Source organism: Heterodontus francisci, chromosome 9, assembly GCF_036365525.1.
Source record: "Heterodontus francisci isolate sHetFra1 chromosome 9, sHetFra1.hap1, whole genome shotgun sequence".
NCBI classification, from domain to species: domain Eukaryota; kingdom Metazoa; phylum Chordata; class Chondrichthyes; order Heterodontiformes; family Heterodontidae; genus Heterodontus; species Heterodontus francisci.
This window is the reverse complement of record NC_090379.1, coordinates 44158406-44172048: the sequence shown is the minus strand read 5'-3', so window position 1 is coordinate 44172048 and position 13643 is coordinate 44158406. Positions and strand designations below refer to the sequence as shown.

General features: G+C 42.4%; 1 protein-coding gene across 2 annotated transcripts in view; it reads left to right on the top strand.

Annotated features, from left to right (window-relative positions):
* dync1h1 (dynein, cytoplasmic 1, heavy chain 1) overlaps positions 1-4896 on the top strand; it is a 102682-nt gene extending 97786 nt beyond the window's left edge. For both annotated transcript variants that reach the window (XM_068038924.1, XM_068038925.1), the window contains exons 74-78: positions 492-645; positions 1264-1406; positions 2227-2395; positions 3107-3234; positions 4534-4896. In XM_068038924.1, coding sequence (XP_067895025.1) covers positions 492-645; positions 1264-1406; positions 2227-2395; positions 3107-3234; positions 4534-4662 — 723 coding nt within the window. In that variant the 3' untranslated portion in view covers positions 4663-4896. The remainder of the gene's footprint in view (positions 1-491; positions 646-1263; positions 1407-2226; positions 2396-3106; positions 3235-4533) is intronic.
* The last annotated feature ends 8747 nt before the right edge of the window (positions 4897-13643 follow it).

The window sequence follows — 13643 nt, the reverse complement described above, 5'->3', positions numbered from 1 at the left end:
GGTCTTAAACGTCAAGTCTGGTTAAGTGAAACATGACAACAGAACCTATGCTTTGAGCTTGGTGTTTTAACCATTTTTGGACATATTGACGCTATATGTTTGTAGATGACTCTTAACTGATAATCTGACACACGGTATTTCCTGAATGCTAACAACATTGTTTTACTAATTGTCCAAAAACCGTGAAAATCCAGCACGTTCTCAGTCCTGGGGGTGCTGGATTTTGGATATCGGACCTGTAGTAGGAGATGCTGGAGATGAAAGCAGTCACTGATATTCTTCAAATCTTTTAACCCAAGAATGAAGAGGGAAAGGATTTAAATGGTAATGGAGAATGAAATGTGTTTCATAATTAGAATAGTGCTGTTACATTACATGTATTTCCATTTTCCCCAACTGTGGGGTTCACTGTCCCTTAATGCAATTAAAATGTCCATTACCAACTTGATTACAAGTCAAGAGGAGAGTTATACAAATGTTTGTCTTTATAGGATCCTTTGTTTAGATTCTTTGAAAGAGAGGTTAAGAGTGGTGCAAAGTTATTGCAAGATATTCGCCAAGACCTTGCTGATGTAGTGCAAGTATGTGAAGGGAAAAAGAAACAAACCAACTATCTGCGAACACTGATCAGCGAGATGGTGAAAGGTAAAGAAATTAACCTAGGCTATATAGGGTGTAAACTGTATTTAAAATTGCATAATGTTTGAAGCAGTGGCATAAAGCTCTGTAAACAACTTGCATTCAAACTGCTTATATCGGATTTCCTGCAGAGTTACTTAAAAAGTTTGTTATACATATTCAACATACAACAGAATACAAGATTAATAACCTGTGTATATAGCTGGTCTATCCAAATTACTTGTAAGGGCTTTGGACTGAGATGCCGCTGAAGAAGTCCTGGACTGTCGGATGCTTGTCTTTCAGACAAGACGTTAAATCAAAGGCCCATCTGCTCTCAAGTAGATGTAAAAGATCCCATGGCACTATTCAAAGGAGAGCACAGGAGATATCGCTGGTCTCCTAGCCAACATTTATCCCTCAATCGACATCACTTAAATGGATTATCTAGTCATTATGGGAAGCTTGCACTGAAAATTGGCTACTGCATTTCCTGGATTACAACAGTAACTACACTTCAAAAGTACTTCAGTTACTTTGGAATGTCCTGAAGTTGTGAAAGATGTTATATAAATGCACATCTGTCTTTTAAAATGTACAATTCTGAATTTTTTTCCTCATCTTTCCACTCCTCTCCCAAAAAAGGTATCTTGCCTCGCAGCTGGGTCCGCTATACAATCCCTGCAGATATGACTGTTATTCAGTGGGTATCTGATTTCAGTGAACGTATAAAGCAGCTGCAACAGATATCTCAGGCAGCATCCAGTGGTGGAGCTAAAGAACTAAAGGTGTGTGTGTGTAGAGATTGGACTTTATGTAAAATGATAAAAATGCTGACCCAATTACTTCTATTTTTTGTCGTACTAAGTGAAAAGTGTATAAGTTTGGGATTTGCCGCCCTCATTGTGAATTGATGTGATCAGCTACATATGGATAGGTCTTTAGATATAAAAGCTGAATTGAATTTTCATGTAATTGTGAGCGTGAATGAACATTGTTTCAAAATGTAAACAAATTGCAGTACATTAGCTTAAGAAACTAATTGGGTGAGATGTTGCAATTTTTTATGCTTTATTTGTGTTTTTGTAGTGAAAAGCTGCTAACTGTGTATAGTTAATACTTTTTTCATGGCAGTAACTTTTAGGCAACTTAATGTGAAGTCACTAGATTCCAGCAATGAAGCTATACAGAAATGTAGAAAAAAAACTTTAGTTTATACTTAAATGCTTTTAGTCTGTTTATTGACTTTTTATAAATACTGTTATGTTCCCTATTCCTTCTATGGATTGTTGATTTGATGTTTGCAAGCCCCATAGACTCTTATCAGCATAAAATAGTACCTGTATTGGACATTGCTTTTCTTTTTACACAGATCTTGCCATTCGCAGACAATGGTGTACCTACAGATTAGTTCAGAAAGATGAAAATTTTGTTCTGTCTTGGCATCAGATGGACAAGTTTGGTGAATTAAGACCTTAGTTCATTCCAACAGGGGAGCAATCATCTCTCCCAACAAACAATGGAGTTAGTGTCTGAAGAATATAGGCTGGACTTTTGTATTGCTAAAATAAAATATTTTCTCATGTCTTACATTTTTTTTTGCTCTAGAATATCCATGTTTGCCTGGGTGGTTTGTATGTGCCAGAGGCTTATATCACAGCAACACGGCAGTACGTGGCTCAGGCAAACAGTTGGTCATTGGAGGAGCTTCGACTGGAAGTCACTGTTACAAATAATCAGAACGCTGCACTAGATGCTTGCAGTTTTGGGATAACAGGTTAGTGCAAATCATTTTCAGCAATGATGGATACTGCAGTTAGTTGGGATAACGTAACCTAATCTCAAGGCAAACACAAATGAGTTGCAAATCTGAGCTCTGTTAGAACTTGTATGACACAGTTCAATTTGGAATGTTTTATGGGCTGTATTTTCACCTTCCCCACCCCCCCCCCCCCCCATATTTACTAGTGCAGTCCTGAATCTAGTGTTTGACTGGCAGCAGTTTAAAATGATGTTTTTATTCATGCCGATATCTTTAATTCAATAGCAGGTTTTGTCATTTCACACTACCATCTGTAATATTTTCTCCAGATATTTGCAGCAGGGTGTCTTACACTTGCAATTACTGTCCAATTGGAGTAAAACGGGGAAAAAATGTGTTAAGTCTTTGGGATTTTTTTTCAGAAACAAGTTATGCAATCTACATCAAAGTGTGCAATTACATTGCACGTGGATAATGTTACGACAAATGATGTTTGGCTGGTTTGCTTCGCTGGACATAAGGCCAAGTCTTGTGGGGCTATGTAAGATATAAAATGGTGCATTGTCAGTGCATTCAAGAGTTGTGTGATCTGATTCTCAGGTTATACTTTAACTCTTGTGTGGATGCATATGTAAATTCATGTTACATTGACACATGGAAGTGTAATGGCAGCCTTTAAAAAAGGTTGATTTAAATACAAGCTAACATGCCCTTTCCTTTATACAGGCCTGACGCTTCAGGGTGCCACTTGTAATAACAACAAGCTTTCTTTGTCCAATTCAATATCCACTGAACTGCCTCTTACACAGCTTCGGTGGGTTAAGGAGACAAATGTTGAAAGGAAAGCTAATATGGTGAGTAATTGACTTGATTTACTTAGTGTAACCTGCAGTGTAGGCCTACTGAGTGAGATATTGACCCAAAATTTGCTGTTTAAAATAAGAGTGAGGCTGATGATGGCATTACTTATGTACGAATGCCACAGCAGGCAAGAGCAGATGCCTAATTAAAATTGCAGACGAATTTTAAAAGTTGCTGTCAAAGATGTGGCACCCTGCTGTTCACTTCACACAAGTCGCATCTCGCTCTTCGGCTCCCCATTGAAATGCATTGAGTCAAGTCCATGCATCTTTTTGAGGATGTGATGTGTTCATTATTGCCAGTTGATTCTTCTGGCACTTTTTTAAAAAAAAAATAAAAAAATCTGTTCCAAGTTTCATTTCTTCAGGTTTTAATTGTTGGAGAATTTACTATTTTTGTCTGTCTATCTTGCCCTCTCTATATTTCTATCATCTGTATCTGATTTGACATTAAATTCAACATTCTGGGGCTCCCTCCCTAATAGTACTGAGAGTGTACCCACACCACATGGACTGCAGCAGTGCAAGAAGACAGCTTACAACCACCTCGGGCAGTTAGGGATGGACAATAAATGCTGGGCTTGCCAGCGATGCTCACGAATATGAAAAAAAAATTGAACTTCAGTCCTTGTGAAATTAATTGCACAATACTTTAACTTGATTGGTTAAGGAGGGAGATACAGTTGCTTGTACTGTTCTCTCAGATCCCAGATGCCCTGTCTGAGGCGCCACACCATTTCCATCTTGCACTTAGAGCAACTTGCAGCAAATAAAATCAATATTAAGCAGGCTCCATTTGTTGGCCTGCCACAGCACATTTTGGGTCATATTACAAGCTACTTAACCATCTTCAAAAGAATTGCATCTTGGGACTGAGATTGAGGAAATAGTTCCTTTATTAAATTCAGAAAAGGTGTTCAGTTTTCAGATTGTGAATGTTCTGGTTTTGTCAAAAATGAGTCTGCTTTTTTAATTACCTGAATGTTCATAAGAAACTATAATGAAACAAAACTAGAGAATTCATAGTACTCAGTAGATTAAGCAGCATCTGTGGTGAGAAAAAAACAAGTTGATTTGGGTTTTGACCCTTTGTCAAAATTCAGTGTCGATTTGTTATCGTTATATATGCTGCCTGGCCTCCTGAGTTTGTTTCAGCATTTATTTTGATTTCCAGCATCTATCCTGTTTACTTTTCCAGTGTATGCTGTTGTGTCCATTTTGTTTATCTAATCATGTTTAAGGTTTTATTTTACCTTACTAACTTGCATGTACCATTTCACTTTCAATTCACAGGTGACACTTCCTGTGTACTTAAACTTCACTCGTGCTGACCTGATCTTCACTGTTGACTTTGAAATTGCTACCAAGGAAGATGCGCGCAGCTTTTATGAGCGTGGTGTTGCACTACTATGTACAGAATAAATGGAAATTATTGCTGCTTTGAAACTTGACATATTACATAATTGCATTGCATGTGCTATTGGTTAGAACTGAATCGTAGTAACCTTTCAAAGTAATGAGCGATTTTATTAGGGTTCTGTAAGTGAGATGGTATGACGGCTACCGAGATTCAGCAGACTTGGAAAATGTATTTTGTAATTCATTTTGAAGATGTTCTACAGGTGGTTTTACAGTTAATAAAACTATATATCATGATTGAGGATCTGTATTTTCTAGTGAAATTCCAAAAGCATTGGACTTTAAAGATACTGGAGAAAGATTATATAGTGGATTTAATGTGCTTTCTTTAGGAAAAATTGAGTTAAACATTAGAATGTCTAGTGGTGGGGTAGCTTCCAGTTCATGTGTTAGAACTGCTTTGTGTATGTACCTCCCCAGTTTTTATATTTTTCCTTCCCCTTTCTTGCCCTCTCTCTCTTCCCCCACCACCTCTCCAGCCAGGAAGAGGGAGATGCATGTTAATGCCATCTGTTTTGTCCCTTCCCTGTGTCCTAGCTGCAAACTACTTTGTTCTTGCATATGCTTTTGGAAAACTGTTTGAGAGATAACATACTGGTAGATCACATTTTAAACAATGTTCTGTTACACAGGGCTTGGCTGTACCACTTTAGTAGGAATGGTCCATGCATGTGAAAGAGTTTCTGAACCAATATAGTTCTATCTCTCTCCTTGAAGGTGTCCATGGATTTGGGACTTAAAGATTAAATGGAAATATGAGACTTTGTGACAAGGTGATATAATTGTGCACTGAAATAATCTAGACTGAACACTCTGCTAGCAAATTGACTTGGTACATTTCCTACCTATCATGATCATGCAGACTACCTCAAAGTCATGTCCATTTGGGGGGTGAGATTTCACTGGTGTAGAGATGGCCTGTGCCTGTGAGACTAGCAATATAAACTACTACTTGCAGTAATCAGTGTACATTCCTTAAACAGCACCTGTTTCCCTATATATTGTAGCTAGTAGATTTCATGGTGTTGCTTACTGGTTCTGCTATTAGCACTTAGGTATATGATGCATAAGCCACTGGAGAAAATTAGCAGATTTGCATGCCAAAAGGAAGCAATGTTACATGTTTTCCAAGTAGGATCATGCACTAGCCTTCAGTGTACTTGAGTCAGATTAGCTATGACTAGAGGTATGCTGCTACTTTTAAATCAAAGTACACATGAAAGTGGCTAGTTAAGTGTGGCCATTTATCTGTTTTCCCACTCTGCTCCTTATTGCTTTCCTTTACTACTTTGATTTTTTTTAAATGTATAGGGGCCTTTATATTGATAGTTTCCCTTTGTTGCAGTGAAATGCAACAGTGACTTTATTTCCAGTCTGTTGGTTCGTGTTTTTATTGTGCTATGTGACCCACACCATCAGTAGTTACGTGGCAGTTACGTTTGGAAACAAACCGAGCACACTGTTAATATCCTGAATGATTGCATGAACGGATGAAATAAAGATAACAGGTATAATTCATCTCTTCAGTATAACTGAGCTGGAAGTTCCTAACAGCCTTAATCCAGGTGGATTAATCCAAGAGCACCACTAGTCTAAGAAGTGATTCGAGGCAGTGCCTTGTATGGAAAGTGCTACTGGCGTGTTCGTAATAGATTGAAAACAGGCTAACATGGTATACACTGTTGAAAGATCAAACTGATTCAGATTACTATGCACCCATTAGTGTTCAATGTCATGTTAAATCTTGGAACCTTCTTTCTTCTTTGGCGGCCTCGTCTCGAGAGACGATGGGTAAGTGCCTGGAGGTGGACAGTGGTTTGTGAAGCAGCGCCTGGAGTGGCTATAAAGGCCATTTGTAGAGTGACCGACTCTTCCACAGGTGCTGCAGATAAAATTGGTTGTCGGCGCTTCTGTCTTTTTTCCTGCCAACTGCTAAGTCTCTTTGACTCGCCATGCTTTTGCCCTGCCTTTATGGTTGCCCACCAGCTCTGGTGATCGCTGGCAACTAACTCCCACGACTTGTGATTGCTGTCACAGGACTTCATGTTGCGTTTGCAGATGTCTTTAAAGCGGAGACAAGGACAGCCGGTGGGTCTGATACCAGTGACTAGCTCGCTGTACAATATGTCCTTGGGGATCCTGCCATCTTCCATGCGGCTCACATGGCCAAGCCATCTCAGGCTCCCCTGGCTTAGTGTCTACATCCTGAGGATGTTGGCCGCCTCGAGGACTTGTGGTGGAGATATGGTCCTGATGCCAAGGGTCTCCGTAGGCAGCGAAGATGGAATGAATTGAGACCTCGCTCTTGGCTGCCGTAGACCAAGGTACTAAGGACACAGGCTTGATACACTTGGACTTTTGTGTTCTGTGTCAGTGCAACATTTTCCCACACTCTTGGCCAGTCTGGACATAGCAGAGGAAGCCTTTCCCATGCGCTTGTTGAATTCTGCATCGAGAGCCAGGTTACTGGTGATAGTTGAGCCTAGGTAGGTGAACTCTTAAACCACTTCCAGAGTGTGGTCACCGATATTTATGGATGGGGCATTTCTGCTGTCCTGTCCCATGATAGTTTGCTTGAGGCTGACGGTTAGGCTAAATTCAGCATAGGCAGCTGCAATTCTGTCCACGAGTCTATGCAGACACGCTTCAGTGTGAGATGTTAATGCAGCATCATCAGCAGAGAGGAGTTCTCTGATTAGGACTTTCCGTACTTTGGTCTTCGCTCTAAGATGGGCAAGGTTGAACAACCTGCCACCTGATCTTGTGTGGAGGAAAATTCCTTCCTCTGAAGACTTGAACGCATGTGAGAGCAGCAGGGAGAAGAAGATCCCAAACAGTGTAGGTGTGAGAATGCAGCCCTGTTTCACACTACTCCGGAAAGGGGTCTGATGAGGCGCTGCTATGCTGAATTGTGATGATACTTAGTAGCTTTGGTGGGCATCCAATCTTTTCTAGTAGTCTGAAGAGACCACGTCTGCTGACTAGGTCAAAGGCTTTGGTGAGATCAATGAAAACGACGTAGAGGAGCATCTGTTGTACGCGGCATTTCTCCTGTAGCTGGCGAAGGGAGAACAGCATGTCAATGGTGGAACTCTGCTCGAAAGCCACACTATGCCTCAGCATGGACACACTCAGCCAGCTTCTAGAGCCTGTTTAAAGCGACTCAAGCGAAGACTTTCCCCACTATGCTGAGAGGGAGATTCCACAGTAGTTGTTGCAGTCACCGCGATCACCCTTGTTCTGATAGAGGGTTCGCTCAAGGTCACTTAGTACTTGGAAGTTGCCAGTCTATGGGGTAGATGAACAAAGGGATCTTGAAGTACAAATACATCAAAGTTGTGCTAAAAAAAAACTGAACACTTGGCCTTATTTCTAGAAGGATAGAATTGAAAAGTAGGGAAGTGAAAGTAAATCTGAATCAAATGCTGGTGCGACTGAAGAGTACTGCATGCCGTTCTGGCTGCCATATTAGAAACATAGAAAAGAGGAGCAGGAGTAGGCCATTTGCCTCTCTGAGCCTGCTCTGCCATTCATTATCATGGCTGATCATCCAACTCAGTAACATGTTCCTGCTTGTGCCCCATATCCTTTTTGATCCTTTCAAACCCAAGAGCTATATTTAACTCCTTCTTGAAAACATACAATGTTTTGACCTCAACTGCTTTCTGTGGTAGCGAATTCCCCAGGCTCACTACTCGCGGTGAAGAAATTTCTCATCTCAGTCTTGAAAGGTTTGCCCCGTATCCTGAGACTATGATAGCTGGTTGTTGACTCCCCCACCATCGGGCACATCCTTCCTGCATCTACCCTGTCAAGTCCTGTTAGAATTTTGGCTGCATTTGCTGACCACACTACCATTCGGTGGTGCTGCAATGGCACATGCACAAATGCAGCATATGCCACTAAAATGTCAGTCTGTGACGTCAGGCAGCTGCCAGGGCTAAAGATGGCGCTGCTCAAATAATCACACGAAGGCAACCTAACCTAAACACATGGCAGGAGAGAACAGGCCCGGAACGGGGTAATAGGGGAAAGCGGAGCAACCGGGGGGAGCGGAGCTTTACGCACGGGTGAATACCCGTTGGCATTGCTTTGTTGTACGCATAAAGCGCATGCACAGAGGCCGACCAGGCACGTCACACGACGACGTCATTGGCACTTGCACTAACCAGTCCTGGCAAGTCCGAACGCAACACACACGCAGAGAGCAGGAGCCTGTCTGTGCATGTGCGCACCTTGGCGCAGCCTGATGACATCAGTGGCCAGCTTCATTGTCAAGAATCACTTTGTAGAATTTTATAGGTTTCTAGGAGATCCCTCCGCCCCCCCCTCCCCCTCCCCCTCCCCCTCCCCCTCCCTCTTCTACACTTCAGCGAATATAATCCTAACCGACTCAATCTCTCCTCATACATCAGTCCCACCATCCCAGTAATCAGTTTGGTAAACCTTTACTGTACTCCCTCTAGCAAAAACATCCTTCTCCAGCTAAGGAGACCAACACTGCACACAATATTCCAGGTGTGGCCTCACCAAGGCCTTGTATAATTGCAACAAGCCATCCCTGTTCCTGTACTCAAATCCTCTAGCAATGAAGGCCAATTTGCCTTTTTTACCGCCTGTTGGACCTGCGTGCTTACCTTCAGTGACTAACGTACGAGAACACCCAGGTCTCGCTGCCTATTCCCCACTGTTTAGAGCCATCCAGATAATCTGCCTTCCTGTTTTTGCTACCAAAGTGGCTAACCTCACATTTATCCACATTATATTGCATCTGCCATGCATTAGCCCACTCACTCAACTTGTCTAAATCACCCTGAAGCCTCTCTGCAGCCTTCTCACAACTCATCCGCCCATCCAGTTTTGTCATTTGCAAATTTGGAGATATTACATTTAGTTCCCTCATCTAAATCATTAATATATATTGTGAATAACGGGTCCTAGCACCAATCTCTACAGTTCCCCACTAATCACTGCCTGCCATTTGAAAAAAGACCCATTTACCCCAATTCTGTTTGCTGGCTGCCAGCCAATTTTCTATCCATCGCAATTCACTACCCCCAATCCCATGCACCTGAATTTTACACGCTAATCTCTTATGTGGGACTTTGTCAAAAGCCTGCTGAAAGTCCAAATAAACCACATCCACTGGCTCCCCCTCATCAGCTCTACTAGTTACATCCTCAAAGATTTCTAGTAGATTTGTCAAGCATGATTTCCCTTTCGTAAATCCATGCTGACTCTGCCCGATTCTACCACTGTTCTCCAAGTGCTCTGCTATAAAATCTTTGCTAATGGATTCTAGAATTTTCCCCACTACTGACATCAGGCTGACAGGGAATTATAACCCAGCTTTCTCTCTACCTCCCTTTTTAAATAGTTGGGGTTACATTAGCTACCCTCCAATCTGTAGGAACTGTTCCAGAGTCTATAGAATCTTGGAAGATGACCACCAATGCATCCACTATTTCTCGGGCCACTTGCTTAAGTACTCTGGGATGCATACCATCAGGCCCTGGGGATTTTTCAGCCATCAATTTCCCCAACACCATTTCTCTACTTGTACTGATTTCCTTAAGCCCTGCATTCCCCAACATTTCTGGTATGATAATTGTGTCCTCCTTTGTGAAGACAGAACCAAAGTATACATTCAGTTGGTCAGCCATTTCTTTTGTTCCCCGTAATAAATTCCCCTGTTTCTGATGGTAAGGGACCTACATTTGTCTTCAATCTTTTTCTCTTCACATACCCTATAGAAACTTTTATGTTCCCGCCAGCTTGCTCGCGTACTCAGTTTTCCCTTTCTTAATCAATCCCTTGGTCCCCCTTTGCTGAATTCTAAACTGCTCCCACTCAGTCATAGAGAGATACAGCACTGAAACAGGCCCTTCAGCCCACTGAGTCTGAGCCGACCACCAACCACCCATTTTTATACTATATTTTTATAGGCTGGAATGGAGAAAAATGCAGCATGAATTGGTTAGGCTGAATGGCCTGTTTCTGTGCTATAATTCCTATTTGATCTTTGGCTTCCTTGTCTCGAGAGACAATGGGTAAGTGCCTAGAGGTAGTCAGTGGTTTGTGGAACAGCACCTGGAGTGGCTAGACAGGCCAATTCTGGAGTATGCCTATGTAATCTTGCCTAAATGCACAACCTTTTGACACAGGTGAGTGTTACTGAGCCAAGCCTTGCTCTTTAGTAACTTACAGCAGCATCCTGCCTAACCCCTTTGACATGTGACAAAAGTTCCAACCAAAAAGATGTAAAGCTGAAAATAATTGTCAGGGTAAACTTTAGGAAGAGTTCAGAAATTGGTAGAAATGTCTTTAGAAGGGAGGTGAGAGTAGCACCACTACTTTTTCAGTTACAGCCAAAGCTTGAAGTTAAATGTTATACACTTGTCTCTAACAAAGGTGTAATGATTTCTGAGAAGACTGCTCAAATGCAAAGTGAGTTGGATTGGATAAGGTGATTTGCTATTACTCTTCGCTATGAAATAATATGCAAAATGATGGTTGTGGTTGTTGGAGGTCAATCATATGAGCTCCAGGACATCAGTGCAGGAGTTCCTCAGGGTAGTTTCCTAGGCCCAACCATCTTCAGCTGCTTCATCAATGACCTTCCTTTAATCATAAGGTCAGAAGTGGGGATGTTTGCTGATGATTGCACAATGTTCAGCACCATTTGTGACTCCTCAGATACTGAAGCAGTCAGTGTAGAAATGCAGCAAGATCTGGACAATATCCAGGCTTGGGCTGATAAGTGGCCACACAAGTGCCAGGCAATGACCATCTCCAACAAGAGAGAATCTAACCATCTCCCCTTGACATTCAACAGCATTACCATCACTGAATCCCCCACTATCAACATCCTAGGTGCTACCATTGACCAGAAACTGAACTGGAGTAGCCATATAAATACTGTGGCTACAAGAGCAGGTCGGAGGCTAGGAATTCTGAGGCGAGTAACTCACCTCCTGACTCCCCAAAGCCTGTCCACCATCTGCAAGGCACAAGGCAGGAGTGTGATGGAATAGTCTCCACTTGCCTGGATGGGTGCAGCGCCAACAACACTCAAGCAGCTCAACACCATCCAGGACAAAGCAGCCTGCTTGATTGGCACCCCATCTACAAACATTCACTCCCTCCACCACCGATGCACTGTGGCAGCAGTGTGTACCATCTACAAGATGCACTGCAGCAATGCACAAAGGCTCCTTAGACAGCACCTTCCAAACCCGCAACCTCTACCAACTAGAAGGACAAGGGCAGCAAATACATGGTAACACCACCACCTGCAAGTTCCCCTCCAAGTCACACACCTGACTTGGAACTATATCGCCGTTCCTTCACCGTCACTGGGTCAAAATCCTGGAACTCTTCCTGACAGCACTGTGGGTATACCTACCCCAAATGGACTGCAGCAGTTCAAGAAGGCAGCTCACCACCACCTTCTCAAGGGCAATTAGGGATGGGCAATAAATGCTGGCCTGGCCAGCATCGCCCACATCCCATGAATGAAAAAAAAAATACCGGATAGAGAAAGGAAAGAGTTGCATATGTACATGAATAGTGTTAAAACAGCTAAAACTGAAGCTAGGAATCTTGCACTGGGTGCTTATCAACTCCAACCACTACGGAGCACTAATCATCAAAGCCATAGAAGGAGCATAACTTGCTCTTTAGTTTAATTCACCAAATTGTATATCCTTCTTAGGCAGTCCCTGGGAATCAAAGATGACTTGCTTCCAGTTTGATGGGTTCTCAGACAGCTGGTAAGTCCAATGTGTGATATGTGCAGGTAGTACCTGAAGGGTCAGGTGCATGAGTAGTCAGCAGGTTTGTGCATTCCCTCCAACCTCTTGACTTCACTTCTGCATGGTCCCAAAGTCCCTCAACGTGTACAATGCCTTACCACACGAGCTATCGCCATCAAGGATGGTCACAAGATAGGGAATCCCATAAGGCCACAGGGATGTTTGATCTCTTCCAGGATACTTTGCGAACATCTCTGAAGTGTTTCCACTGCCCTTGTGTCTCCTGTCATGACCAAATTCTGAGTAGAACAGCTGCTTCAGCACTCTGGAATCAGGCATGCAAACAACATGCCCTGGCTGATGGAACTGCTTTTGGGTGCTTTGCACCCCACTGCTGGGCAGATTAGCTTGGGAAAGGACACTGATGTTGGACCACTTTTATTGCCACCAGTGTTGGAGGATCTTGCAGGCAAGAAAGGCAGTCCACCAAAAATTGTATATACTGTTATAAGACTACATCCAATTCTTTTCAGAGACCCAAAGGCGATGCTGCAATAGACTGGAGAAACTTGTTTTTACAACCTTGAATAGTAATGTCTTCATGCAAAACAAGATGACAAAAGGGGAAATGTAGAAAATTAGGGTAGAGCTAGGAAAAAGTTCAAAAGGGAAAGCACATTTTAGAACTGACAACAGGAAGTAGCTCTTCAGTGAGCAATGCTTTTTCTCCATCACTGCCCACTTCATGGCTGTGTCACTTCCTAACACCTAAATCAGCTGTGGAGTTCTGAAACAGGCAAACTGAAAGGTCTACTGCTGACAATTAATCTGTTCTCGCCACAGACCTGTGTGTTTCTGGCAATGTCTGTCTGATTTCCTGCAACTGTAGTTTTTTGGACTTAACTTTACAGCTGGCTGTGGCACTCTGACTGAGGTTGTAGAAAAAATACAGCTTGCTGTAAACAAATATCACATCAAAACAATTTGTGGACACTGACAAATATTTCCTTTTTTTTTGCATAGATCTTCATTGGAGATTACATTCTTCAAGGGGTGTTAGTTTAGGCTATTTTTTCAGATCTTAGGCATTGGCTTCATATCTGACCTCAACGTACACATCTCCAAGATCAAGCCTCTCAGGTTACCCCAACTAAAGGCCTGCTTAAGTCAGGGGGAAAAAAACGAACCCAACAGAACCACATCGGACCAGAGTGCCTCCATTTTTTTTTC